Source organism: Actinia tenebrosa, unplaced genomic scaffold, assembly GCF_029948245.1.
Source record: "Actinia tenebrosa isolate PJP-AT-01 unplaced genomic scaffold, QUT_ActTen_1.0 PGA_scaffold3__52_contigs__length_22856419, whole genome shotgun sequence".
Classification (NCBI taxonomy): Eukaryota; Metazoa; Cnidaria; class Anthozoa; order Actiniaria; family Actiniidae; genus Actinia; species Actinia tenebrosa.
In genome coordinates this window covers 12678541-12706465 of record NW_028292580.1, presented here as the reverse complement: position 1 = coordinate 12706465, position 27925 = coordinate 12678541, and the positions used below count along the sequence as shown (strand labels likewise).

General features: G+C 37.2%; 3 protein-coding genes across 3 annotated transcripts; 1 reads left to right on the top strand and 2 right to left on the bottom strand.

Moving 5' to 3' along the window:
* Positions 1 to 371: 371 nt before the first annotated feature.
* LOC116295654 (uncharacterized) lies at positions 372 to 14632 on the bottom strand. Its single transcript, XM_031703545.2, is given in 7 exon segments — positions 372 to 1095; positions 1097 to 1649; positions 4379 to 4495; positions 6472 to 6699; positions 8769 to 8868; positions 10149 to 10199; positions 14084 to 14632. Coding segments are annotated over 2 exon segments (555 nt in total). The 5' UTR covers positions 1196 to 1649; positions 4379 to 4495; positions 6472 to 6699; positions 8769 to 8868; positions 10149 to 10199; positions 14084 to 14632; the 3' UTR covers positions 372 to 639.
* Positions 11083 to 12213, top strand: LOC116295651 (prolactin-releasing peptide receptor-like). Its single transcript, XM_031703539.2, has one exon. It carries the CDS (start codon positions 11083 to 11085, stop codon positions 12178 to 12180), a length of 1098 nt encoding a protein of 365 aa, XP_031559399.1. The 3' UTR covers positions 12181 to 12213.
* A 133-nt stretch (positions 14633 to 14765) lies between the features above and the next one.
* On the bottom strand, positions 14766 to 27703 carry LOC116295668 (uncharacterized). Its single transcript, XM_089034900.1, has 18 exons — positions 27286 to 27703; positions 26622 to 26803; positions 24101 to 24174; positions 23668 to 23831; positions 23210 to 23325; positions 22588 to 22694; positions 22009 to 22111; positions 21629 to 21715; positions 20987 to 21077; positions 20629 to 20680; positions 20397 to 20506; positions 19828 to 19909; positions 19174 to 19261; positions 18517 to 18617; positions 17228 to 17369; positions 16808 to 16891; positions 16294 to 16403; positions 14766 to 15732 (listed from the first exon to the last, which is right to left on the bottom strand). Exons 1-18 carry the CDS (start codon positions 27605 to 27607, stop codon positions 15681 to 15683), a joined length of 2067 nt encoding a protein of 688 aa, XP_088891026.1. The 5' UTR covers positions 27608 to 27703; the 3' UTR covers positions 14766 to 15680.
* Between the last annotated feature and the right edge of the window lie 222 nt (positions 27704 to 27925).

The following is a 27925-nucleotide window of genomic DNA, read 5'->3' as shown; positions in this document are numbered from 1 at the left end:
TAATGAGCACCTTATGTTTTTCACTCATTTGACAACCACCGTTATAGAAAACCATTTCAAAGTCACGGCATCCGCTTGTTAAAAGTAATCACCATACGTTTTCGACTCATATGGTAACCATTGTTATGGGAAGCTATGTCAATGTTACGGTATGTTGTACTGACCGTGTACGTGCTGTACGGTCAATACTGTACGTTTCCCACTCATTCGATAATCTTTCTTGTGGGAAACCATTTTAATGTTACCGTATGTTGAACCGCGTACGTGCTGCCACGTTTCCCACTCACACGATACCCATTCTTATGTTCAAGTTCATGTTCAAGTTCAAGTTCAAGTTCAAGTTCAAGTTCAAGTTCAAGTTCAAGTTCAAGTTCAAGTTCAAGTTCAGTTTATTTGCACTTTTAACAAAAGAAGTTACAGAATAAGAAAAGATTAATGACAGATATTAAAAAAAACCTAATTAAAGATAGTTTTAAATAAAAGGAGCATAGCTTTCGAGTTGACCATATGGTTGCTAGAGAGTGTACCATAGTTTGTGTTCACGGAAGGTTTATGAAGGTTCAACTGTGATATGGGACTGAGCCCTTTCAGTATCACATTATACCGGACCGCGGGCGCACATGCTGGATTTAGGCCTTATCACAGCTGTATAATAGCCCTATAGATATCTCGTAGGAGTGAGATAACTGCAGTCCTCAGTTCTTTATTTCTAAGACAGTAGATCAGAGGATTAATCAAAGAACTGATGCAAAATAACAGTTCACTTAAGTGGAAAATATGAAAGGATTTTATGGTAAAACCCCGGATTAGCACAACGACCAAAGCACAACCAAACGGAAAGTAACAAATGGCTGACGTAGCAATCACATAAGCCATCGTAACAGCAAGTTTTCTTTGACGGTATTTGGTCGTGTTTGTAGTCTCTTGAGCTCTGATTGAGCGGTGATGACGGCGAACCAAAGCGGAAGATGCGAGTGTAGGTAAAAATAATGATGACCAGCCCCATGGCGAAAATGAATCCAATGATAGGAAAACGAATAAAGTTAAAGAAATGAAACAGTGATAAACAGCTGAAAACTGCTGCCACAAGCCACAAGACAAAGATGACTTTTTGGATTCTTTTCTTTGATACGATTACTGGGTATTTGAGGTGATAGAAGAGAGCGATATACCTCTCGACGCTCACTGCCACCATCGTCCCAAATGATACGGAATTAATCAGCCAACCAACACACGACAATAAGCCATGGAATGGGCAGGAATGAAGAGCAGAATCACTAATAGTCCAGGCTGAGAATAGAGGCAAGAATACCAGACCATTAAGGAAATCAGCGACGGATAAACAGCTTATCAAGAAATTTGATGTTGTTCGCAGCGACGGTCGACGAAGTATCACTCATAACACTAGACCATTACCGATTATTATAAATGGTATCAAAATAACTGATGACAAAAAGGTAAACAATCTGAACCTGTGGCTGGTGAGGCGAAACACTTCCAAAGTTTGAATGTATTCGGTGGTCAATAAGAAGCATTTGAATGAAGCGTTGCTGTTGCTATCGTTTGCCATTGGACTGTATTGGAAGCACAACAACACCTGGCTCTTTTTAGCTGAATACCAATTATTGTCTTTTTGTTCAAGAGAGTTCCTGAAGATAATAAAAAGGCCTTAGGGTTTTTAATAGATCAAAAAAGGATCGGCTCTGCCAGCAGAGTACTATAGTGTGGGAGACAAGAAGACTTTCGTAAAACTCAACATTATTATGAAAATAATAAATTGAAAAGAACTAGTCGTAAAAGCCATTTCCAGCGAACAAACAAGTGAATAGGATTTACTTAGACATAGTGTAAGTGAGATTTTTACTGAACTTACCGATGACGTGCTAGTCCTATAGAGAATCGAAGTAAACGGATGAAGCAAAGATCAATGAATGAATAATTTCTAATCCAACTATCGAAAGCTTCGTAAACTTTCGTATTTTCAAAATATTCAAAAGCGAATTTCGTATAAATTGAAGTTCGTATGGAGCAGACGACGTAAAACGATTCATAATAGATCAATATATATCTATCTGCTAACACAATTAATAGGCGAAAAATTTGCAAAATTCAGAACCCAAATAATATTAATTTCTTTCGTATGCTTCATGTATCCGCAAGTTAAGAAGGGTTGCTAGAATTATGAAACCGAAAAAAATGTAGATAGAAAATACGGTAACGTAGACCGTTGCCTGGTAACAGGGATTTGCACCTTTTGAGTTTTAGAAAGCGATTTTTTTAAAGATTTGATTTAGTTTACGGTTTAATATTAGATAAGACTCATAATTGCTGGACGTTATCTAAACGCGGGCTACGCTCACAGGTCGAACCCTGAAACAACCTCTGGGATTTGTCACAGATTTACTGAGCTTTTTCAATGACTATGGTTTTAGCTTTCTCGTCATATCTTAGTTCAATCCCCTTCAATCTGACTGCATAAAAAGTACATTTTTCGGAAGAACCAGTTGAATGAGGCTACCTCCTTCACAACACATAACCCTCAACTTTCATTCAGTAGCTTTGTCAAGACTGTGTAACCATAAATTTGCGACCTCATGCAAAGACCACTCAGTGCAAAGTCAGCTTTTAATGGAATCTGTTAGAGCCTATTAGCAACTAGTCCTCGAGCACAATTGGGTATGAGTCAATTTATAGCCCATGAAGGCGAAGGCCGAATGGGATATTGACTCATAGCTCATGAGGGCGAGAGGACTAATTGTTTTAGTCAAATCCAACTAGTCGGTCCAATATTTAGATGCAAGCAAGTCTTGAATTAAAGATTGGATTACAAAGCCGGCACTTTTAGGGATGAGGGCAAAACAATTGTCATCTCACGGTACCCGATTTAGAGGGGAGGGGTGGTGTTACCCGGTACCCACCACCTCTGGAAGGGAAACCTTAGATTTCCCCCCCAAATATCTCGAAAGCTAAATAGCCAAATCACAGAAATGAATGGACTGTCCGTCTGCATGTATGCTAAAAAACATACTTGTGTGTAGAAATTGCCACTACAGACCCCCAGTATGGAGCATTTGAACAGGTCTCTTAGGGGAGAGGGGGTATGTACCGGTACCCACCACCTTAATTCATAAAATCGGGTCCCTATTTTGGACCATTGTTTTGACCTCGTCCCTTAGCTACTAGTGAGCTTATCCAATATGAACGCAGCATTGATGTTCGGCCGCTAGTTGGATTTGACTAAAAGATTTTAGTCTGTGCGCAGCGGGGAACTACAAAAGGAAATCTCCAGAATTCGGATTGAATGAGGATGACTTCTAAGACCTTCTAAACAAGTAGTTTATCCTTCTTAATTTCTTTTTATCTTTCTACTTGCTTTCAATTCAATGTTTCTTTCTTTCTTTTGCTCTCTTTCTTAATTTCAAACTGAACGACAGAAAATAAGCTAATTTTTAAAAAAGGCTCGGCCCGTTGCTGATAAATTAACAATATTTTTAGTGCCAGGTGATTTGGAATCTAGGCGCGCAATACATTGTTTGTCACTTTTTCTCAATATAATTAAATTTCCAAGTATTTTCTATTATCTTCTCAAAACGAAAATTTTTCACCACCAACAACAAATACTATTTTTAAAAGATTATTTTCGCGAGTAAAAGATGTTGTCTCTCGAGCTGAAATGCCTGGAACTAGGAAATATTAAGCTTTAAAGAGCTTTGAACCAAATGTTCGCTGATTAAGAGAGGCGAAATCATCTGGTGTAATTTTTTTCCGCTTATGCAGTTTCGTCAAGATTTTCAATTTTAATTCCAATTAACTTTTAATATTTTTCTCTGCCCAGCTGTTGCCTTATTATTATTTACTTTGAACGTGTATTTTTATTTTTTCTAATACGAACAGAATAAATCCTGTAAGCCCTAACTTCGCCATTAATGTTCAAGAAAATTAAGGTGGAAAACAGCTGTTAAAAAATCTGATGGCAAGTTTCTGTTCTGTCTGATCGATGGAAACTTGTATGAAGCAAAAAGGAAGCACAACTGAACTAAAATGCAGGTTTCGAAATTATGGTGGAAAAAAACACACAAAAAAAAAAAACAACAAAAAACCAAAAACAACGACAACAACAACAAAAAAAAAACAAACAAAAAAAACAAAAAAACAAAACAAAACAAAAAAAAAAACAACAAAAAACAAAAAACGAAAAAAACAAAAAAACAAACAAACAAAAAAAAAACAAACAAAAAAAAAAAAACAAACAAAAACAAAAAAACAAAAACAAAACAAAACAAAACAAAAAAAAAAAACCCTAAAGGTACATAAATCAAACCAGTTATATGACTGAGATAATCAAGGTTTCAATAAAGAAAGTATATCTTTAGCTTACCATAATCGAAAAAAAGGCTGTTAAATGGTATAAAACGTCCAACCGGTTGTCATCGATGCCACTAATTCAAAACCGACCAAGACTTAGTCCTCTCAAACTAGGGATGTTCTTTTTTCCCTACAAGGAAAGCAAGCCTTCTAAACGATCATTTTAAGCATCTTACAATCATCGACTTCCTGGAGTTAGAAATTGAATCTCAATCAAGGAATGAAGGAATAACTTGCTCATTATTAAAAAAAACTGAAACAACTCATTCTCATTATCTTAAAGTGCCTATGTCACATAAATTAATATTTTCAGCACTGAATCTACATGCGGTGAATAGTTGAATGGTAAAATATCTTAATATGATTTGAGTGATGCATGTTAGAGATATCATCAAGGTTTATACTTCAAATATGTTAATGACGTCAATGCAGGCATAGTATTAAATATACAAAACTTTTCTGGGACAGTAAAATATCCTGTATAAAACATCTTTGTCTTACTCATGGCGAATAATCTGTTTATTAGATGTTTGCTTTCTCATAGTAATCAGTGATTCAATTTACAAATGATTAACAATTATTCGCCGAAGGTGAAGTGATTATCGGGGAATATTTACCGAGAGGGCGACCAATAATCACTGATCCTGAGGCAAATAATTGTTTTAGTAAAAATACAGAGGTGATTCTTTCAAAAAAGGCCTTTTTTTCGGTAACAGCAACGAAGCGGCTGCCCGCCATTTTGGATTTTCGCTCGAGGTGATTATCGTGTGATAGTGTGAGTTTCTTGACCAATCAGCGCGCGAGATTTTCTATAATCACTTGCGTATTTTTACTAATGACAAATAAACTAAAATGTCTCCTATGATGTCACGCTCATTAACATATTGGAAGTATAAACCTTGATATCCCCACCGAAGCATCACTCAAATCATGTAAAAATAATTTACCATTCAACTATTTACTTCATGTAGAATCAATACTGAAAATATTGATTCAGGTGTCATAGGCACTTAAATGAAGTCGAAAATAATTGATTAGACACAATAAACCATGGAAAGATGACAAAGTAAACCATGGAAAGATAGACAGATGACACAATAGACCATGGACAGATAGACAGATGACACAATAGACCATGGACAGATAGACAGATGACACAGTAGACCATGGACAGATAGACAGATGACACAGTAGACCATGGAAAGATAGACAGATGACACAATAGACCATGGACAGATAGACAGATGACACAGTAGACCATGGACAGATAGACAGATGACACAATAGATCATGGACAGATAGACAGATGACACAATAGACCATGGACAGATAGACAGATGACACAGTAGACAATGGACAGATAGACAGATGACACAATAGACCATGGACAGATAGACAGATGACACAATAGACCATGGAAAGATTGACAGATGACACAATAGACCATGGACAGATAGACAGATGACACAATAGATCATGGACAGATAGACAGATGACACAATAGACCATGGACAGATAGACAGATGACACAGTTGACCATGGAAAGATAGACAGATGACACAGTAGACCATGGACAGATAGGCAGATGACACAATAGACCATCGAAAGATAGATGGCACAATAGACCACGGACAGATAGACAGATGACACAATAGACCATGGACAGATAGGCAGATGACACAATAGACCATCGAAAGATAGATGGCACAATAGACCACGGACAGATAGACAGATGACACAATAGACCATGGACAGATAGACAGATGACAAATAGACCATCGAAAGATAGACAGATGACACAGTAGACCACGTACAGATGACACAATAGATCATAGTCAGATAGACAGATGACACTAAAGACCACGGTACAGATGACACAGTAGACCATGCAAAGAGAGACACGCGGATGACACAGTAGACGAGGGAAAGATAGACAGAGATGACACAATAGATCAAAGACAGACGGACAGATAACACAGTAGACTATCTGAGACATATGGCACAGTAGGAATGGGTGGGTGGGAGGGAGGAGTAGTCGTCAGAGACTGAAATCTCTCAATAGTATGAACTTATGATTAGGAATTGTGGTTTTTGATATTAAAATACCTTTCACTACTCTGTGGAAATGAATGGTTTCCGATGTATTAATCTCCATTGTCCTTCCATATTTCATAATTACAGTCACTTATTACTGTACGTGTTGCTGTCTGGTCACGTCTCGAGTGTTCATTTTGATTCTATTATTGAAGGATGCATTTCATTCTACTGAAGCCGGAGACTTTCCTTCCTGATGGTCCGGATCCTTGACCTTAAGCTGATTATATCGTAGCTTACCTGGTAATCAATACATATACATATACATATACATATACATATACATATACATATACATATACATATACATATACATATACATATACATATACATATACAGCTGTACATATACATATACATATACATATACATATACATATACATATACATACAGCGATATGCAGAAATTCTGATCCAACCAAGTTGGCTGGCCTACCGAGTGTTGTTTATGAACAGCGCTAAAGTCAAGAGGCGGGAATGTGTTTACTTTTTAATACCTCTACACTATTAGAAAAAAATGTCATATTGTAAACGGTTTTATTGATGTAAAGTAAAACATTGGAAGTTTTGCAATTGGTTAAGTTTAAAATCAGTTCAGAAGTCGTTCTTCTTGGAAGTTTCGATTGAGCTGGGCTCAATTCTGAACTCGTTCTTCGCTTATTTATATGTGCCCTTCTAAAACAATCGATCACTCCGAGGACAGCAAAACCAAAACAGTCGGTAATACTTATGACAAAAGTGGTATGAAAATTGTTCATGAGCTACTCTGGATAGGATATTTTGCTTTAATCGTAGTCTACCGTGTTATTGTTATTGAGCGTCAACTCAAATCTCGATCAGTTGATGAACATGCTGAATATAATTTCTAGATAAACGGAGGTTATTCTTACTTAAGAGAGGCATATTCTTCCACTTCTCCTCTGATAACTTAGTGATTCTTTGTGGTTACTTTTTCTTTTGTCTCTCTCTCTCTCTCTCTCTGTTGGCTCAAGCTATTATAAAGCTTTGCAGTTTTATGCAAAATAGGTTCACTCACGAGAGTGAAAGTTTGAATATTAATCATCATTGCACTAAAGCCGTTTGTTTTAATCAAAATTGCATAAAATAAACAGCGGTTCATATTGAAAATAACTGTCGAGTTCTAGGCAGGGTGAAAATTCTTTTTCTGGTTGGAACAAGCGGAGTTTGTTTTGAAAGGTAACTTATCTTTGAACAAAACGCCAACCAACGCTTTGGTACTTTTAATCCCGCCTTGAATCCCGCGAGTCCATTACCCATAATGCACCCGATATAGTTATATACTATATACTTGGTGGGATCAGAATTTCTGCATATCGCTGTATACATATACATATACATATACATATACATATACATATACATTTACATATACATATACATATACATACGATCAATATACTTGTCAACATAGGAGTAAGCTAGATCGTGCGGTCTATTGATGGGTTACAAGCATTCCAAAGAGAGTCAAAAGACAAAAACATGGCGGCCATCTTGGTTCCGTCTTTTGTTGAATGGCACCAACGCTCCCCCGAGTGGCCGCGATGACGTAACGTGCAATCGAAGAATATAGACTCTAAAAGAATAGCACGAGTCGGAAAAAAAGGTTTCTAAATGAATGAACCTCCTTCCTGAGATGCATCCAGCTGAGCGGTGAAATTTTGTTTCAGCCAATCACAGCGCGTTTAGCTGTTTTGCTCCGGCCCTCTTTCCCAGGCCACTGTAACCCAACTTTTGTGTATTTTTCGGTTTTTCTTAACCAAAATAAAATATACGTGCCTACAAGAAGAAGAAATATGGAAAGGAAGAATATAAACAATTTCACTTTACCGCCACATTTGCTTCTTTCTTTCAAACTCCAAAAATGCTTATGGCCGGTCATTTTGTCCACTCTTGCTTTGCACGCTGCGTTCACCGCTCATCTGTAAGTCATGGCAGAACGAGTGTCATTGCACAATGATTTGTTGTTGTTGATTTTTTACTTTTTTTTCTGGATTGTTTTTGCCGTTTCTGTTTCTTGCCGCGAGTTTCTTTTTATTTTTCCGCGAGTTTTTGTTTTGTGCCGTACAAAACACCTGTTCTAACAAGAAAGTTGTTGATGAAGAATTTCTCAAAGCTGTTTTGCTATTACTACCAAAAGAACGATATAACAAATTTGTGACAATTTGTTTGTTCAATTCAAGACCGAGGATAAACAGAAATTCGGTGCGATCCTTTTTTTAAATTTTTTTTTCATGTTTGATCAAAGCGCGAGCAAGATGTTCAAACAACTTCAAAAGTATACTGTATACCTTTTAAAATTTATGACCAGTTGGCAAAGGTGGTGGTTAACATGTTGAAGTGCTCTTTCCCTCGAGCTCGTTATGGACCTTGACGGATAGCGGTAATTTTCTATCAGATAAAAGAAAACTTTTTATAAAGGCATAAATTTCCTTTTTTTCTCTGAGGGAGTGAGCATTGGTGGTGGTAAGATATTCAATGTTCTTTCCCTCGAGCTCGTTATGGACCTGGACGGATGGCGGTAATTTTCTATCAGATAAAAGAAAACTTTTTATAAAGGCATAAATTTCCTTTTTTTCCCTGAGGGAGTGAGCATTGGTGGTGGTAAGATATTCAATGTTCTTTCCCTCGAGCTCGTTATGGACCTGGACGGATGGCGGTAATTTTCTATCAGATAAAAGAAAACTTTTTATAAAGGCATAAATTTCCTTTTTTTCCCTGAGGGAGTGAGCATTGGTGGTGGTAAGATATTCAATGTTCTTTCCCTCGAGCTCGTTATGGACCTGGACGGATGGCGGTAATTTTCAATCAGATAAAAGAAAACTTTCCATAAAGGAATAAATTTATTTTTCCTGGAGTTTTTTTTTCAACGGTTCAAAAGCTGACCATATTTAAGACTCAGGGTTTAAAAAGTAGGAGAAGCATTTTAAGAAGTCAGGGAGCTAAGCTTTTAAGTCCACTTAATGTATAACTGAATAAAACCTGTCTTGCAAACGCCTAAGTGTACAAAAATGATATGTATACTTGAATGAGGTAGGTGTGTTCTTACAATCTATCCAGTTGTGCTTAAAAAGCTATGACGCCAAAACCTTCTTATGTATTCTGAGCGGAAAACCGTGTCACTCAAAATCAAAGAGAAACAGGACTACCGCCATAACTTCAAACTCCATAATTGATGAAACCTAAACGCTTATCTATGAATATTAATGTACAAACCAAAAAAAGCAATAATATCACAGTACTGTCCAGTGGTCATTAAGACCATCTGGTCTGGTAAAACAGTTATAAACTACCATCTGAAATCTTAACGTTGATCATTTAACAAGTTGTGTACCAGCAAACTTACTCAGTGCACTAATAATATCGTAGTACTGTATTGCGCGTTTAAAGAACCATGGCCAGGTGTCTACAAATTACTTTTTGAAACCTTAACGTTGATCATTATACAAGTTGTGTACCAGCACAAAGCTACTGCACTAATAATATCATAGTACTATTGGACATAAGGATCATCAGGTGCGGGAGAGCACTGCCTAGAAATTACCTTCTGAAACCTTAACGTCGATCATTGTACAAGTTGTGTACGAGCACAAACCTACTGCACTAATAATATCATAGTACTATTGGACATAAAGATCATCAGGTGCGGGAGAGCACTGTCTAGAAATTACCTTCTGAAACCTTAACGTTGATCATTGTACAAGTTGTGTACCAGCACAAGCCTATTGAAAGAAAATCAAAACAAGGTAAACGTTCTTTTTTTGAAAAACGCGAAAAAAAAAAGGGTTTCGAAAATTTTAGGTAATAAGATAATCAGAAACACCACAGGTAACCCAAGCTAGGTTTCTGTTGGGCTACCTGTTGAAACACCAGGATTGGCCCTCTCCCATTATGGCAGATACTGAAGTCTCGACTTAAATATTCTGCCATAATCACGAGACTCACTGTGTAAATTAAAGCAGTTAACGTTAAGAGCTTTTAAGAGAAGACTAAAAGACGAAATGCTGGAAAACTATTTCACTTAATGTGCATTTTTATAATACTTGTTTCAAATTTTGACTTTTAGATTTTAGGTAGACCTGCATGCGTGAGAGTTGTCATATGGAGGGGGAGGGGGGGGGAGCATTGTGGCTTGGTGTGGTAGGGGTGCATTGAGAGACAAAGAAGGATCACTGGTAATATTGTTTCTTTGTCTTTTGGTGTATTCCCATCCCGCTGGGCTGCGGATGTTCTTTTTCCTGTGGTAGCTTTCTTGCATTTAGGTATAATCAATGTGCAGTAGTTTTAAGTTTTATTTTTTCTATTCTATTCTATATTTTAGTTAGTTTTAATTAAATGTTATAATTATTGACGGTAAATTGGTATTGAAAAGCCCGAAAGGGAATGCTAATAAAGTATGTATGTATGTATGTATGTATGTATGTATGTGTGTGTGCGTGTGTGTGTGTGTGTGTACTCTGACGAATGCAAAAAGTGTGTACTCTGACGAATGCAAAAAGTGTGTACTCTGACGAATGCAAAAAGTGTATAATGTAACAACTTAATATCATTTATAATATGATTTAAGATTATTTCCCAGACACCACTGAAAAAAGAAGTTTTGTGATGTACCTGAACAATTCATCCCATGCTAATGAAACACTGCGATGGACATCAGGACTGACCAATCATACTGAAATAACCCTGTGGTGTATTCTACTTGTCTGGTCTCTACTTGGTAACCTACTCATCATCGCTGTCGTGTATTGTAATCAAAACTTAAAAACGAATATGAACTACTTTATTGTCAACATGGCTGTATCAGACTTGCTCGTTCCATTGATAGCGATGCCATTGAGGATTTCAAGCGAAACAGTACATGATGGCGAGTGGTTAGTGGAGGGTCCCTTTGGTGAGGCACTGTGTAAACTGGTTCCTTTCCTCTCTGATATATCACCACACATTTCATCCATCAGTCTGTTAATCATTACAGTCCAAAGGTTTATAGCTGTTGTTTACCCTTCTCGCAGGCAAATTTTAACTCGTAAAACAAGATGGTTTTTTATCTCTTTCCCTTGGATCGTAGCCATGGCTCTCTTCTCTCCGTACTTTTACGCCCTCCGACTGACTAAGAAATGGGGCTACACGATGTGCTTTACCTCATGGTCACCAGCATTTAACCAAAAGAAAGCTTTTATAATATTCCTGTCTCTAATTGTATTAGTGGGCTTTATCATTCCTTTGATCGCAATCATAATCTTGTATACCATTATACACTATAAACTACGTAAAAGCTTGAGCAACGTCAAGGGAATAATTGCAATAGAAATGATACGTTCACGACAGAAGAGAAACAGAAGAATATTCTACATGTCAATAACTATAATTGTAGTGTTCACCATCTGTTGGTCTCCTTTAGCGATACTGCATATGTTGTTGTGGTTCCGACCTCCTTCCATATTTCCAATGGATATTGATACAGTACAATATATGATGTTTTCCTTTGTTTATCTGTGGTGCCTTCTAGCAGCAATCAATCCCTGCATTTATTTTCTGTTTCTGAGAGACTTTAGACAAGGACTGAAAAGACTTGCCTGCAGAAAAACTACAAATGAACAGACATATACTCTATGTGTATGTTGTGTCAGGAATGTGGCAACAGGTGCAACTAGTAAAAAAGACCCAACATGTACACCACCTCACATCAATACCACTTCAGTCTAGGATGAACATCAACACTAGATGCACCAGAACACCAGGTGAAGATAGTAACCAGGACCCAACATGTACATCACCTCACATCAATACCACTTCAGTCTAGGATGAACATCAACACTAGATGCACCAGAACACCAGGTGGAGATAGTAACCAGGACCCAACATGTACACCACCTCATATCAATACCACTTCAGTCTAGGATGAACATCAACACTAGATGCACCAGAACACCAGGTGGAGATAGTAACCAGGACCCAACATGTACACCACCTCATATCAATACCACTTCAGTCTAGGATGAACATCAACACTAGATGCACCAGAACACCAGATGAAGATAGTAACCAGGACCCAAATGTACACCACCTCATATCAATACCACTTCAGTCTAGGATGAACATCAACACTAGATGTACCAGAACACCAGATGAAGATAGTAACCAGGACCCAACATGTACACCACCTCACATCAATACCACTTCAGTCTAGGATGAACGTCAACACTAGATGCACCCAACATGTATACCACCTTACATCAATACCACTTCAGTCTAGGATGAACATCAACACTAGATGCACCAGAACACCAGATGAAGATAGTAACCAGGACCCAACATGTACACCACCTCATATCAATACCACTTCAGTCTAGGATGAACATCAACACTAGATGTACCAGAACACCAGATGAAGATAGTAACCAGGACCCAACATGTACATCACCTCACATCAATACCACTTCAGTCTAGGATGAACATCAACACTAGATGCACCGGAACACCAGGTGGAGATAGCAACCAGGACCCAACATGTACACCACCTCACATCAATACCACTTCAGTCTAGGATGAACATCAACACTAGATGCACCGGAACACCAGGTGGAGATAGAACCAGGACCCAACATGTACACCACCTCACATCAATACCACTTCAGTCTAGGATGAACATCAACACTAGATGCACCAGAACACCAGGTGGAGATAGCAACCAGGACCCAACATGTACACCACCTCACATCAATACCACTTCAGTCTAGGATGAACATCAACACTAGATGCACCGGAACACCAGGTGGAGATAGCAACCAGGACCCAACATGTACACCACCTCACATCAATACCACTTCAGTCTAGGATGAACATCAACACTAGATGCACCGGAACACCAGGTGGAGATAGTAACCAGGACCCAACATGTTCACCACCTTACATCAAAACCACTTCAGTCTAGGATGAACATCAACACTAGATGCACCGGAACACCAGGTGGAGATAGTAACCAGGACCCAACATGTTCACCACCTTACATCAAAACCACTTCAGTCTAGGATGAACATCAACACTAGATGCACCAGAACACCAGGTGGAGATAGTAACCCCCGCCTGTTCCTGTCAAAAGCATGCTCATTCAAATCGTAAGCCACTCATTTTTACTGCATTGCTCTTTGTGCAGAATATAATTAAATCTGATATATTTCTGATTATTTATGTATGAAATTTATTCAATATCTGAAAAATATTAATCACATATATATATTTATTTGTTATTTATAGAAGTTGATATAGCAGTGATTAAAGATTCATGTACTTGATATAATAAGGATAAAATCCTATAAGCTTTTAGTTTTAATATTTTATAGAAAACTTAGTTTGCATTGGGGGTTAAGTTAATATGGGGTTATCGACCAGAATCTTTTACTTAAATGATAAAAGCATGAAACTTGGCCTGATTACTAAGAAACAATTTTGGATATAGAGCCAACCCAAACTTGCGCTTGTTGTAGAGTTCTGCGCATAAGTAAAGGTTAGTTCTTAATGACATTTGTAAAATTATGAATATTTTATAACAATATTAAGAAATTCATAAGAAACAAAATGTTATAACACCTGAATAAATTAAACTTGCCTGTTGTCTAAGTGTTTACTTGTTCTTCTGTTTTGTAGCCAAAAGTTCCCCGAGTGAAGCCTAAACCACAGCAATTATAGAAATAAAAAGAGCCATACTGCTTTATCATTTAGATTTGAATAACTTTTCATTCAACTTTTCTTGTTTTTGTCGAGTCTTCATTTTTTTAAAGCGGAAAGCAAAGTTTGGAACGTCGCTGCATGTTAACGAAGTATGCTAATGAGCAGACTCACCAATAAACCGCTGGCGAAGAGCCGCCACACGAAGGAAAGCATTAGCATATCGTATGGACGTCTCTCGTGGGAATGGGAAAATAAAAGTGGGACTCATTTTTTCTCTGTTATTAGGAAAGTCTTAAAACTTTGTCATCCTCTTGAAACAATCTTTCATAGAATCCGAGAAACTGTTTTGAGTCACTTGTGACTAGGGCGACTTAGCTTTCGCGGTGGCTTTTCACTGCGATTGAAAACTAAAAAAAAACCCAAAAAACAAACAAACAAACAAAAACAAAACAACAACAAAAATTTCCCAACGACGAAATGGTGTTTTACCTCAATGAATAGCTTAGTTATAAACAGAGCAGTTCTGGAATGAAAACCAAAAAGAGTAAAAGGAAAAAAAAAATTTTTTTCAAATCTTCCCCTATTTTCTCCTAATAATGAGACAATAAACGACTGCGGCATTGTCAATACAAAGATGATTTTTTGAATCTCTTGCCAAGAGGTATTCATGCTAGCAATGCCATAAAACTAGCTACCTATCTCTTTATCTGCGTAAAAGTTAGAATAGAAAATAGAAAAAGTTAAATAGAAATTTTGCACCATCACGTGACAGCAGCCATGTTAGATGGCAGAAACAATACACTCGTTTTACATAAGAGAAATTTCAATTTCCAAGTGCAAAGGGATTTGATTGATCTATTATTTAACCACAGGCAGCCCAAGCTGTATTATGGGTGTGGGCAGGGGGAATATCCGACTCGATTGCCTACGCCACTGTATGCCAGTCAAAACCATAACTAGTATATATTACATGGCTAACTTTTAAGCTGGTCTTCATACTAAGGCCCCGTCCACACTTATCCGGAAATTTTTGTATCCGCAAATTTTATTTTGCGGATGCGGCTTGCGTCCATACGTGTCCGGAAATTTTTGTATCCGTATCCGGAAATTTTCAAAAACTGTCTCCAGAGTGGAAATTTTCGAATACGCTCCGAATACGGATATACGTGTGGACGGTCGTATCCACAAATTTTCGAATACGTTGACGTAAACACGATTTTGCGCATGCTCAATAAAAAAAACTATCCGTCAAAGGGACTAGGCACTAGCGTGCATCAGGGCAGATCAAGAAATTTCCGGATACGTGTGGACAGTGAAAACGATTCGAATACGCTGCGTGTGGACGCGAACATTTTCGTATCCGCAAAAAAAAATATTTGCGGATACAAAAATTTGCGGATACGTGTGGACGGGGCCTAAGGCCCACTGCTTTTGAAACAGGAGCTTTCTGGTTACATTTTTGAGTTAAAACTAGAAGTAATTTTTAATCATGTCTTATCTAGGATTTCTAACGATCTTTAATCAGGTTATAGTTACTAATACATTGGGGGACCGGGACGCATGCTTTGGTCTAGAAGAGTCAGGAACCTGAGAAGAAAAGAGAAAGATGAGTTACGGAATGTTTGAGATAAATCAAAAAAGGGAAGGAAGAAAGGAAAGAAGGAAGAACTATTTGGTAGTGACAAAAAAAAAAAAAAAAAAAAAAAAAAAAAAAGGAGAGGAAATAAATAAATAAGGGCAGGAATAATGCGAAGGTTGAAAGGAAAGAAGGAAGGCAGGTAGGCAGGAAAGGAGAGGGAGGAAGAGTGACAAAGGAAGGAAGGAAGGAAGGAAGAAAGGAAGGGAGGGAGGAAGGGAGGAAGGAAGGAAGGGAGGAAGGAAGGAAGGAAGGAAGGAGGAAGGAAGGAAGGAAGGAAGGAAGGAAGGAAGGAAGGGAAGGAAGGAAGGAAGGAAGGAAGGAAGGAAGGAAGGAAGGAAGGAAGGAAGGAAGGAAGGAAGGAAGGAAGTAAAGAAAGAAAAATAGAAGGAATGACGGAAGGATGTCATGGAAGAGTTGAGGGGAAAAAAAGGAAACTACTTTTAACTGGCTTTGATGAACTGAGGGAGAAAGGAATCAGATTTTCGAAATCCATGAGAACAAAGGCTTACCTTGGATTGTATATTTCTACGCGTCCTCTCAATATGGAGGGACCAAGAAGTTGACCAAGCAGTGAAAGACATTCACTCGCAGCAACCGACGTCAAATTGTTGTCGCTGGTCTAAAAAGAATGGAAAAAATCCTTAGAACGTTGTCACGATGACGAGTTTTCTTTCAAATCTTCTCGAAAAAAGTTGTTGCAGGCGCGAAAAACTGTGGTACACCCGCCAATTTGGGCCGATAGTTTTTTTGTGCGAAAAGAAATCAAATAAATTGAATGTTAAACGTACTTTATTTGCCGGATTAGAGGTGTGATAAAGAATTTTTTCGTATAAGGAGTAGAAACTTAGCCCTCTCGGAAAGATACTTGAACGTAACCAACTCTTCGAAGCTCGACCCGATAGCCTCGTTTTGATTCTACGCTCACAGAAATGCCGCTGGTTTGTCGGAGTGATGTGCTCAACTACGATAAGAGCTATTCGCTGAAAGTCTTTTAAATTATGCAAAAAAAGTAGCTAGACTTACAACACTGTAGAATATCGATTCGAAAAATAATTCCAAGTACTGCTTGAACATCCTCTTGCCGAGCCTTTTAGCGAGGACTGGTAACTAAAAATAAAACAAGGAGGACATAAATTAGGGTTAGAGTGGTGTGTATGGTTTGAGAAGGAAAATGAGAAAATGGGATAGGATTGGAAAAAAACAAAAACAAAACAAAAACAAAAACAAAAACGGCAAAAGGGTGTTGTACAAAGGATAGCAAGATTTCTGATAGATGTAATGTCTGATCTCTACCACCACACCTACCTGCTTACATACAGTCTCTAGTAAATATGGGTGATAAGTGTAATGTCGGATCTCTACCACCACACCTACCTGCTTACATACAGTCTCTAGTAAATATGGGTGGTGTGTGTAATGTCTGATCTCTACCACCACACCTACCTGCTTACATACAGTCTCTAGTAAATATGGGTGCTGAGTATAATGTCTGTATCCAGCGGCTTTAGCTATCAGAGGTAACACTTCCACTACTTCTTTGTGGTTCTTTGCATTGTCAGCCAGTTCCACCACCAGACATATACACCTTGGAAGAAAAACAGAAGTATAACGATTAGCTGGGCCTTTTATTACTGCATTATTTTCTATTAATTTTGCTTATGACACACCCACTGTAGTAACAATTTTACATTTTGATACATCCATCTTATACTCATTAATTATGCATGAGCTCATCGACTAACCAGGGTTTCTTATTTGTAACACGTGCAGTAGTTTGAAATCCCCATCAAATACGACCGCACCCATTTCCAAAGTCTAGTACTTTGAAATATTTCAAAGTCCTACTACTCGGACTTTGAAATAAAAACAAACATAACAAAAAGAGTATAAGATGTCGTGTCAAATACTCGTCACTGTACAGGGGTGGATCCAGGATTTTGTTCAGGGAGGGGTGCTGTGCACAAAGTTAACCCAGGAAGGGGTGCACCCCTTAGAATCAAAAGGAAAAAACAGTATTGGTTATCTTCGAGGTTGGGGCACAAAGTGGAACCAGTGAGGGGTGCGCACCCCCTGCACCCCTCCCCTCGATCCGCCCCTGCTGTATTCCATTGGGGTATCAAAATCCTCGTACAGCAACTCGTATTTGAAACATTACTTCATGTGAAAAGGCATTTTCGCCTTTGAAGACTTTTAACTTCCTACATAACAAGTGAAATCATTTTGAAGGTTATGTTACTATTGATTTGTGGAGAGTGAGAAACGGGAGTCTTACACCTTCCTTTTTAAATTAATGAAACCAAGGCAAATAAAGCAAGTCAACCAATCAGCACACGTCGTCGGAGGAATTGACAGAGTTGGCGAAAACGAGATACAGTAGGTGTGTATGCTGCCGTTAAGTTCTACGTTAGGTTCATCTTCCAATTCGAACGCTTCTGACATGACTGTTGTGAACGAAACCCCTAGTGATCAATAGAGCAATTTCGAGTCCCAAAATACTGCTATGTTCCTTAATTACAGACTCATTTACTCAGGGTTTGCCTCGAATCAGGGTCTAAATATTCACAAATACCAACAGTAAATTGAAGAATGCACAACTTTAATAATACAAACACTTTCAAATTCCACCTTCACTGGAACACAAGAATATTTTACACAATCGAGGCTAACCCTGAGCAACAGATAACTCGAACCTGGAGTACAGTTGTATTCCAGTTGTAAGTATATTCACTCACCCATCGGTTATTTCCCATGGCTCCGGTGGTCTCTTAAATAAGTGATCCATGCATCCTCCTCCTCGTCCCATTTTTGGGGCCAAAGAACCACACGAATACATCTACAAAAATCAAAAATTAAAGCTATGGATTATATTCTAAGGTCGTGTGTGCTTCTTCGGAGCTAATCCATAGGTATCTTGCACATGCAACGACAAGTGGAAGACTGTGTTATTTAAGACATAGGTAAAGTGGCTTGTGTGCTATGTGCGAGATGATTTTTGGTTTTGACACAAACCGATTTTTATTTTTGTTGGATAATGCCCTAAAATTATCTGTTCATTTTCATACCCAGTTCTTATTTTTGCCTTATTGGATCCTGGTCCTGTCATTCTGGTATTTTTATAAGAACGCTGCCCTGACGTTTTGAAAACGTACTTTTTCTTTTTGTTTTGGCCTCCTATAGACCCCTTGCATGTGACGTCAAAGCAGCTCAATCTGGGGGACAAAGCAATAGGTTCCGATTCTCAGGAGATTGGGATTCCTTTTGGTTGGCAATAGGTAATACGTACATCACCAAAACTGTACCTTTTCGCAAAAAAAACTTTATCGTAATGTGTCATTCTTGTCGGCTTTCAATCTGTTTGCCTATTTGTAATTATTACATTAATGACTTACCTGTTTGTTAGTATGTAGTTCCATGTCGTTGTCTCTTAATTTCTTTACCACGCCGAACGTGGCTGGACCCTTCTCTAGACCAGAGTACCTAAGAATTCAGTATTATAGTTTTCAAGTAAAAATAGCATTTTCCTCACCCAAACGATGCAACGACCTTTACCCAATCGACACTGAATTCAGTCTATTACTATATAACTGGAAAGGACGTAGTCATTTATAGTCTTATATTTTCTCAGGGCTTTCAAGTGTCTTTGAAAATCCAAGCCGGTGTAGCTAATCAGCTTTGAATATAATCTTAAAACTGAGCACTGATGGAGAGAGGAGGTAAAGTGCGCACCGTCACGGCAGTTCCCAGGAATACTAGCTATACTAGCTGAAGGAACGTTGTTGTTAAATAAAACATCACCATTACATTCCAAACAAATAGGACGTTTGCACGATGGCGTCACTTGACTCCCACTACCATAATGCTTTGCGGATTTTCTTTCTTATTTAAATTTGTATTCCCTCATGAGAATAGTAAGATAATTGGTGCTAAATACTGAACGAAAGAAAGTGTGCAAGGGAGTCTGTTAGTAGAGGTCAAAGGCGCCCTCATGCAAACCTCCTATTCCAGTCATTTTTCAATGAGGTTTTAAAGACGTACAAACTTACTTTTCAGTGTTTTCTTTCTGAGTTTCTACTTCTTTTAGCCCGCTCTTTACTTTCTGGAATACAACGGCCGTTTCTTCTTTACCTGCGATAATGAATGTGTTCAAAAACTAGGTTTCATTTGCGGAAAAAGGGTTAACATTTAAATTGTACAGTGACATTGAAATGGCTTGCCATAAGAATGGTTATCGTATGAGGAGTGCGTTTGAGTGGGAAACATTATGATAACCATTCTTATGGAAAGCCATTTCAATGTTATGGCATGTGTTTACGTGTACGTGCTGTATGTCAGTGCCTCTCGTTTCTCCCTCATATAATAACCATTTTAATGGGAAGCCATTCAAATGTTACAGCATCTCGTACCCTTTACGTGCTAAGTCATTGCCGTATGTTTCTCATTCATATGATAACCATTCGTGTGGGAAGCAATTTCACTGTTATTGATACCGGTCCGTCAACGTGCTGTAAGACAATACCTTGCTTTTCCCATAGACATACATATTAAAAAATACTTGTAACAATACTTGAACAAACAGGAGAAAACCAGTACATGGCTAACAGTTTTACTGTACCATATGCTTTAACGACGTTTGCAAGGGATATTGCTGCTCCTTGTCGCACTGAAGGGATATTATCTTCAAGATTGGTAAAAAACAGTGGGTAGAGTTCTTCCATGTGGGATCTAAGAATACAAGATAAAAGAGGTTTTATTCAGTATTAGCTTCAATTTGAGGTTAGCATAAAAGAGCTTTCATCATTTGTAACTGAAGTATAGAGTAAAGAGTATATTCTCATTGTACTTACTTGCACTTTTCGGGAAAGCACAGAATGAAGTTACCACATGCAACACAAGCAGCTATGAAAAGAAAAGAAAAATATAGAGTACTATATCAGCTAAAAAACGACAATAGTAATATTAGAATAAGATACCACCACACGATATATATTAATATTTTCTTCCAGATTCTCTCTATCTTTTCTCCGCCTCACTGAACTCCATATTTTATGTTATGTCTTGCTGTAATAGGCTTTGTTTGTTGTGGTGCAATGTTTTGCATGGCGTTGGGGGCGTAGTGGTATGTCGCTCGCATCTTACGGCTGTGGTCCAGGTTCAAGCTCCGTGAACATACAGATATTCTGCAGTGTAGACCTAGAGACCTACCATCTCTGACAGGCCAGCTGTCATCTTTGAAGCAAACGATCAGGGCGTCCAGAAGGTCCTTCACATATGTCCTAGTACAATCAGGGTTGACCTTGTGAACAAAAAGAGCAAAAACCAATAATGAATGAAAATATATTAGAAAAAAATCATATTGTTTCTGGAGGTTATTTCAGGTCTGATGATGATAATTGGCAGAAAGAATATAAATAACGATCATCATTGTGGTGCTGGTAATAACGAAAAGAGATGAGGGTGTCATGAAGATGATAAGGGCTGGGTTGTATTTGTGATGTAAGTTCCAACCTTTTTCCTGCCACGCCCTTTTTTTACTTGATTGTTTATTGTTATTATTTAATAATTATCATTTCAATTTGTGTAGACCTGGCAAACTCGTTAAACTGAACTACACTAGTGGTGTTGGTGTTTAAGATGAAAATAATGTTGACATATGATGGTGGAAAAAACGGTTACAGCTTGACGCACGTTCACTAGCTATAGATGCAGTAAGGATAATGCGAAGGAGAAGATGGGAAGGAGGAGACGTGAGGGCCACGTGTTAGATAACTTCTGGGTTAATTGTGTCACCCTCCTTTAATAAAGTTTATTGTGTTGTATTGTACTATAAAAGAATTCATACTGTACCTTAATTCCTAGTTCAGCAATACACGAGCATGCAGCTTCTCGCACAGCGTGGTTATCAGCTTTAGTTTGATTTATGTAAAAATCAACCTAAACAAAAGATTGTGAAGATGTTTATGATGGTCTCCCTGTGGATATCTAAAAATAACCCATCTCTACAAGTCCCCAGTCCTCTACTCTACCTTCAGCGCTTTCTAAGACTCACAGGAATGTGTTCTTTTTGAGTGTTTTGGGCTTTGCTTGTGCTGGTTTACCTGTGGTCGTCTGGAGTATTGACCCCCTCATTCCCTCTCTAATTTCTTATGCAACAGGAACCCCAAGATACCTACTGGAATTGGTATAAATTATAGTGCAACAAGCCACATTGTTCTCATCACACATACCGTTTCTTTGATGTATTTCTCTACCAACTGCTTGCCTTCAGTACCCATGACCATTTTCCAGGTTTGCTGGGAATATATTCTTACACCTTCAGCAACATAATACCTGCAATTATACAATGACTGAATGAATGGATGAATGAAGGGGTGAATGAATGAATGAATGAATGAATGAATGAATGAATGAATGTATAAATGAATAAATGAATGGACGAATGAATGAATGAATGAATGAATGTATAAATGAATAAATGGATGGACGAATGAATGAATGAATGAATGAATGGATGAATGAATAAATGAATAAATGAATGGATGAATGAATGGATGGGTGAATGAATGAATGAATGAATGAATGAATGAATTAATTAAGGGATGCATGAATGACTGAATGAATGACTGAATGAATGGGAGGATGAATAAATGAATAATGGAATAAATTGATAAATTAATAGATAAATGAAATATACTTTCAGTGTTTTTTTTATAATCATGTAACTATCTGTCCCCCCCACCCTATCCTAACCTACAAGTTTTCGACTTTCATTTAAGGATTTTGGCATTACACATAAATCTACATACCTATTCAAGCACATTGCTGGTAGTATTTTAGGATAAAATCTTTCTCTTGCTTGAGGAGGTAGAGTTTGGAGAAACTGCCTTGTTGCTACTGATGCTGCCATGCGAACCTTGAAGAAGCAAAACAACGCAATTTGAAAAAAAGAACTTACAAGAACAGTTAATAAGGTTTCGTAAATATAGATGGCTAAACTTCTATGTCACCTTGTTCACACCCCTATAATTTTTTTAAACTCTGCTTGCAAGCATTTCGATTTGGTGAATCAAGGGTCACTATAGGGGCAATGCGCTCGCCTCTTACCACTGGGATCTCCGGTTTGATTTCCATCACATGTGAGTAGAGTTTGTTGGGTCTCTCCCTTGATTTGAGGGTTTTTTTCTCCAGGGATGCCACCCTCTGCAAAAACCTAACATGCTAAATTATAATTTTATCTGGGGGGTTTAATTAGCTGTCTGACTTTGATCAGACAGAGGCTATTTCAAGGTATGGATGGAATCCAAAGCATTATTCTTATCATACTTTGAAACCATTCATGGCTTTTCATATATCGTTTATTGAGAATAATTCCTTATAATTTTTTCACTAATTTGGTAAAAATAAAACTTCAGAATCCTTTTCACGTACCTGACTCCAGTTATCAGCCAGGCCCTTTTGAAGGTAGCTGCTAAACTGATCCCCATGTTGCACAATTGCATTGTTTTCGATAGAAATGCTGCTTTTAGTAGCTGCAAGACTTTCATCTAAAATTTGATGATAAAAGACCTTAGGTTAGTTAACATTTACAGTGTGACTACTATAACTGGGGCCACTTAGACAGTGAGAAGCAATCAAATTGTATAATAAAAGCAATACATTACATTGTTACAGTAGTTGCACCACAAAAGCATGTTAAACATGACAAATAAGAAGAAAACCATTAGCAAACAATATATCATTTCGAATCAATAATTGTGAAGTTTATTCCTTTTTAATTTATTTTGTGATACACATTTCTCAAACCTGTGAGAACTTGCTAGTTGATATTTAATACATCAAGTCATTATTAATATTACTACTTGTTGAATACAGTTAGTATAACGCACCTTGTGGTCTTCCCAGACTGACCAGAGATCCACAAACTTGGTAACCAGTTTCTCGGACAAATCTGTTGGTGTGGCTTAGTGCTTGGAATATAAGATCAAGGAGAGTCTGTGAAATATGTTCATTGAAGGCTTCACCACATCCCTCTATCAATGACTGAAGACACCTGGTTATAAAAAATACAACATTGATTAAAAAGGAAAAGTATGATGTTCAACATAAAACTCATGATGATGGTGATGACAATGATACATTGTAATCATGATGATTTGAAGGGGATGGCATTACTACATTAGTACAAAGCCATTAAATATAAGTGGTAAGTTTTAGAAAATTATGCTACTTAATTTAAGGCTCCAAAAACCTTTTTTAGACTAGCACCCGATCCCCCCCCCCCCTCCTCCCCTTCACTGGATCTATATATTATATATTTACCTCATGCTAGTCTCTAGATTCTTCCATCCAGCAGTATCATGGAATATCTTGGCAGCATCTGCTGGTTTGTTGGCCTATTAGATAAGATAACATGCAAGACAAGTCTTTAGTTCATGCCACAATTAATTTGCACACAGCCATTTTCATATTTCTCTAACCCAGACAGCTCCACATGTAGCATCTGAGCAATCTTTCACAAATAAAATTGAGTGTTGGTGAAATGTTGGTAAAGTGTAAGTGTTGGTCAACAACTAAAATTGACCTGAAGACTTGTGGCGTCCATGCTGACGAAATAATAATTATATTTATTTCACGTTATATGGCCAAGAAGCGACATCAATTGGTTTAGAAATATGTTTAAATGGTTATTTGATTTTTGCTAACTGTTCTGAAGTTCTCAATCTCTCCATTATTGATTATATTCTTAAAATATAGTCTTTTTAAATATCCTAACCAGTGAAGTGGAATTGTGAAACTTGGTTACTATAAGGATTCAAAACTTAGCGAAAAGTATTTAAGGCCAAAGTTACCAGCTCTATAACGGCATAGTATTTAATGATATATTTATGTATATGCCTTCAAGATTAACTAGAGACTGAAAGCTGTATTTTCCTTTATGCTCTACTAACCCACTCAATTAAAGCCAGAATACTGCCGACTGAGTAGTTGTATTAATACAAATAAATATCTGAATTACAATCCTAGAAAGTCTTCTTTTACTGCTCAATTATCTTACTTCTAAACACTTATGGAAATGTCATTCAAGTCCATATACAGGGATGTAACAGGCAACCCAGTAAAATGTTTTGAATTTTCACCTTTTGAATGGCAATGGATAATCTTTATGCATAGCAAAAACATGCCTAATTTCTAAAACTTGTTTTCCTTTTCTAAATGCCCGAATTTTGAGTGTTTTTTAAATTTGGAAAATCCGGAACCGTACATAGATGGAATGGACTGGACTTCGGTTGGCTGGATTGTACGGAACATAGACGACTTTTAACGCTGAATTTGCAACTTTTATCCTATGTTTTGTATTTTATTATAAATGACTAGTGATTCTATTACGAAATTTTGCAAAAAAAAAAAAAAGCAAATTTAAAAAAATGTTTTGGATAGTGGCACTGAATGAAGTCCAGTGAAGCTTGTCAGCGGTAAAGGTTTCTCAAAGGACTGTATAAATCATGTGTCTATAGGTGACTTTGTTGATCGTAAAATATTTTTATGACTAATTTTCTTCCATTAAGATGCTATTAAGATAAATTGGATGTGACTGGAATGGATTGATTGACTGAAAAGGATTGCAAGTGACTGGGCCTCAGTCTGTGACTTGAATTTGAATCAAATTTTTTTTTGAATTTTCATCTTTTGAATGACCATGGATAATCTTAATGTATAGAAAAACATGCCCAATTTCTATAACTTGTTTTCTCTTTTTCAATGCCCGAATTTTGAGTGTTTTTTCATTTTGGAAAATCCGGAACCGTACATAGATGGAATGGACTGGACTTCTGTTGGCTGGATTGTACGGAACATAGACGTCTTTTAACAGCGAATTTGCAACTTTTATCCTGTTATTTTTTATTTTATTATAAATAACTAGTGATTCTATTACAAAGTTTTGCAAAAAAAAAAAAAAAAAAAAAAAAAAAAGCAATTAAAAAAAAAATGTTTTGGATCGTTGCACTAGATGAAGTCCAGTGAAGCTGGTCAGCAGCAAAGGTTTTTCAAAGGACTGTACACATCATGCGTCTATAGGTGACTTAGTTTATAGTAACATATTTTTAAGACTAATTTCCTACATAAAGATGCTATTAAGATAAATTGGATGTTACTTGGATGTGACTGGAATGGTTTGGTTAACTGAAATGGATTGCAAGTGACTGGGCTTCAGTCAGTGACTGGATCTTGAATCAAAAAAAAAGTTTTGAATTTTCACCTTTTCAATGGCCATGAACAATCTTTATGTATAGCAAAAACACGCCCAACTTCTAAAACTTGTTTTCCTCTTCTAAATGCCCGAATTTACATCCTAAGCTGCTAAGCCAATCTATAAGCCATTTATCTATGAACACATCATTCAAATCCATATATGGGTACTCTTGTGCAAGAATGCACATTTTGTTAGAAGGAGACAGGCTGGTTGCCACAGGCAACCCAGTATAAAAAAACGAAGGCATCTTACGACTGGGCTGTGACAGGCAACCCAGTAAAACTCATGAAGTTTTTATTTCAGTATTTATTTTAGTATTTATGACTGGGCTGTCACAGGCAATCCAGTAAATTAAAACTCATGAAGTTTTTATTTCAGTATTTATTTTAGTATTTATGACTGGGCTGTCACAGGCAATCCAGTAAATTAAAACTCATGAAGTTTTTATTTCAGTATTTATTTTAGTATTTATGACTGGACTGTCACAGGCAATCCAGTAAATTAAAACTCATGAAGTTTTTATTTCAGTATTTATTTTAGTATTTATGACTGGGCTGTCGCAGGCAACAGGCATATATTGTCCCATACCTCAGTTTTCATTTCAGGTTGATTTCCGTTCATTTTCTTCTGAAGTTGATCTGTAACTGATGGCTCATCTGGTACATGTATTTGTCTTTCCAAGTTGTTTGACACACTTGAAAGAACTTCCTCTTTACAGCCAATGTAAACTTTTGTTCCTTGAACTTGGCAAAGAGCACCAAGTACTTCACCTGAAGAATCAATGGAGTAATATATTTCCTGTACAATTTTTGACAGATAATAGATATCGTTTTTTAAATATAGCATTCTTTTGATCATGAGTGTTCTGATGGATGGAGATTTTATGTTTTCAAAGATCCAGCTAGCAGCCATGTTAGAAAGCAAAACAACAGAACCCCATCCTTTCTGTAAGATGAATGTTGCATTGTACTTGCCATGGATCCAACATGGCTACCATCATGTGATCATGCTTCATATAATTATGAATAACGGGGAGGATACAAGGGGGAGGATACAAAAAAAGTCGCACAGCGCTTAAATTTGATGACAGCTACAGTATATATATATAAAATCTAAAACAGAGATGGAGAACAATGGTGGACAGACAAGTCAGATCATTTTCTTGTATGGGTACCATACAAATTCCACCATCCCTGTTCCACATATTAACTGAGCATTAAGATGATAAATAATAAGCTTAGGATTAACTTACCAGCCAAAATTCTCACACGAAATTCCTCATCATGGATCAAAATTAAAGCATTCTTTTTCATATTTTCAAGGAATTCTTCGTCCACAATTTTTGCCAGAATAACAATCTTTGCCCCAAGGAGTCCACCATGTCTTATTTCCCAGTTTTTATCAGCAGATTGGACTAAAGATGTCAGTGAATTTGAGAACGAAGATATTAATTCGGGGTTGTTTTTCAAGCCTTCTTTTTCAGAAAGCAGTTTTTCTAACGAAGAAATCCCGCGATCTCTTTCGAGTTTGACATGACTGCATAGTAGCTTCAACACCTCTTCAATATTTGCCATTTTATGGAGGAATCTTCTCTTGATTTGCTATTTCTTTTCTAGACAATTTTCATCTTTCTGTATAAAGAACAGTAGTTTTGACAACTCAAATTTCAAGATGGCCGTTTGACGCCACAGGGTTCCCAATCCCATATCTTTAGAAATACACGATAGACTAAAAGGACAAAAATAAAATCTTTGTTTCAAATTTTTGTCAATGTATCAAGGATAAAATTTCTATAGAATTAAATCAAAGCATAAGAACACCAATTGTTGTTTTTAGCGTCTGTTTTGTAAAGAGGTAAAACGTTATTCCTTTCATGGGGCTCCTGTGTTATT

Bases quoted from the DNA above. Each gene is read 5' to 3' on its own strand.
- LOC116295651 (XM_031703539.2), top strand. From the start codon at position 11,083: ATGTACCTGAACAATTCATCCCATGCTAATGAAACACTGCGATGGACA.
- LOC116295668 (XM_089034900.1), bottom strand. From the start codon at position 27,607: ATGGCAAATATTGAAGAGGTGTTGAAGCTACTATGCAGTCATGTCAAA. The intron at 24,175-26,621 runs GTATGGGACAAT...CTTATCTAATAG, and splicing joins AACCTGAAATGAAAACTGAG to GCCAACAAACCAGCAGATGC. The intron at 22,695-23,209 runs GTACGTGAAAAG...TGCTTCTTCAAG, and splicing joins TGGCTGATAACTGGAGTCAG to GTTCGCATGGCAGCATCAGT.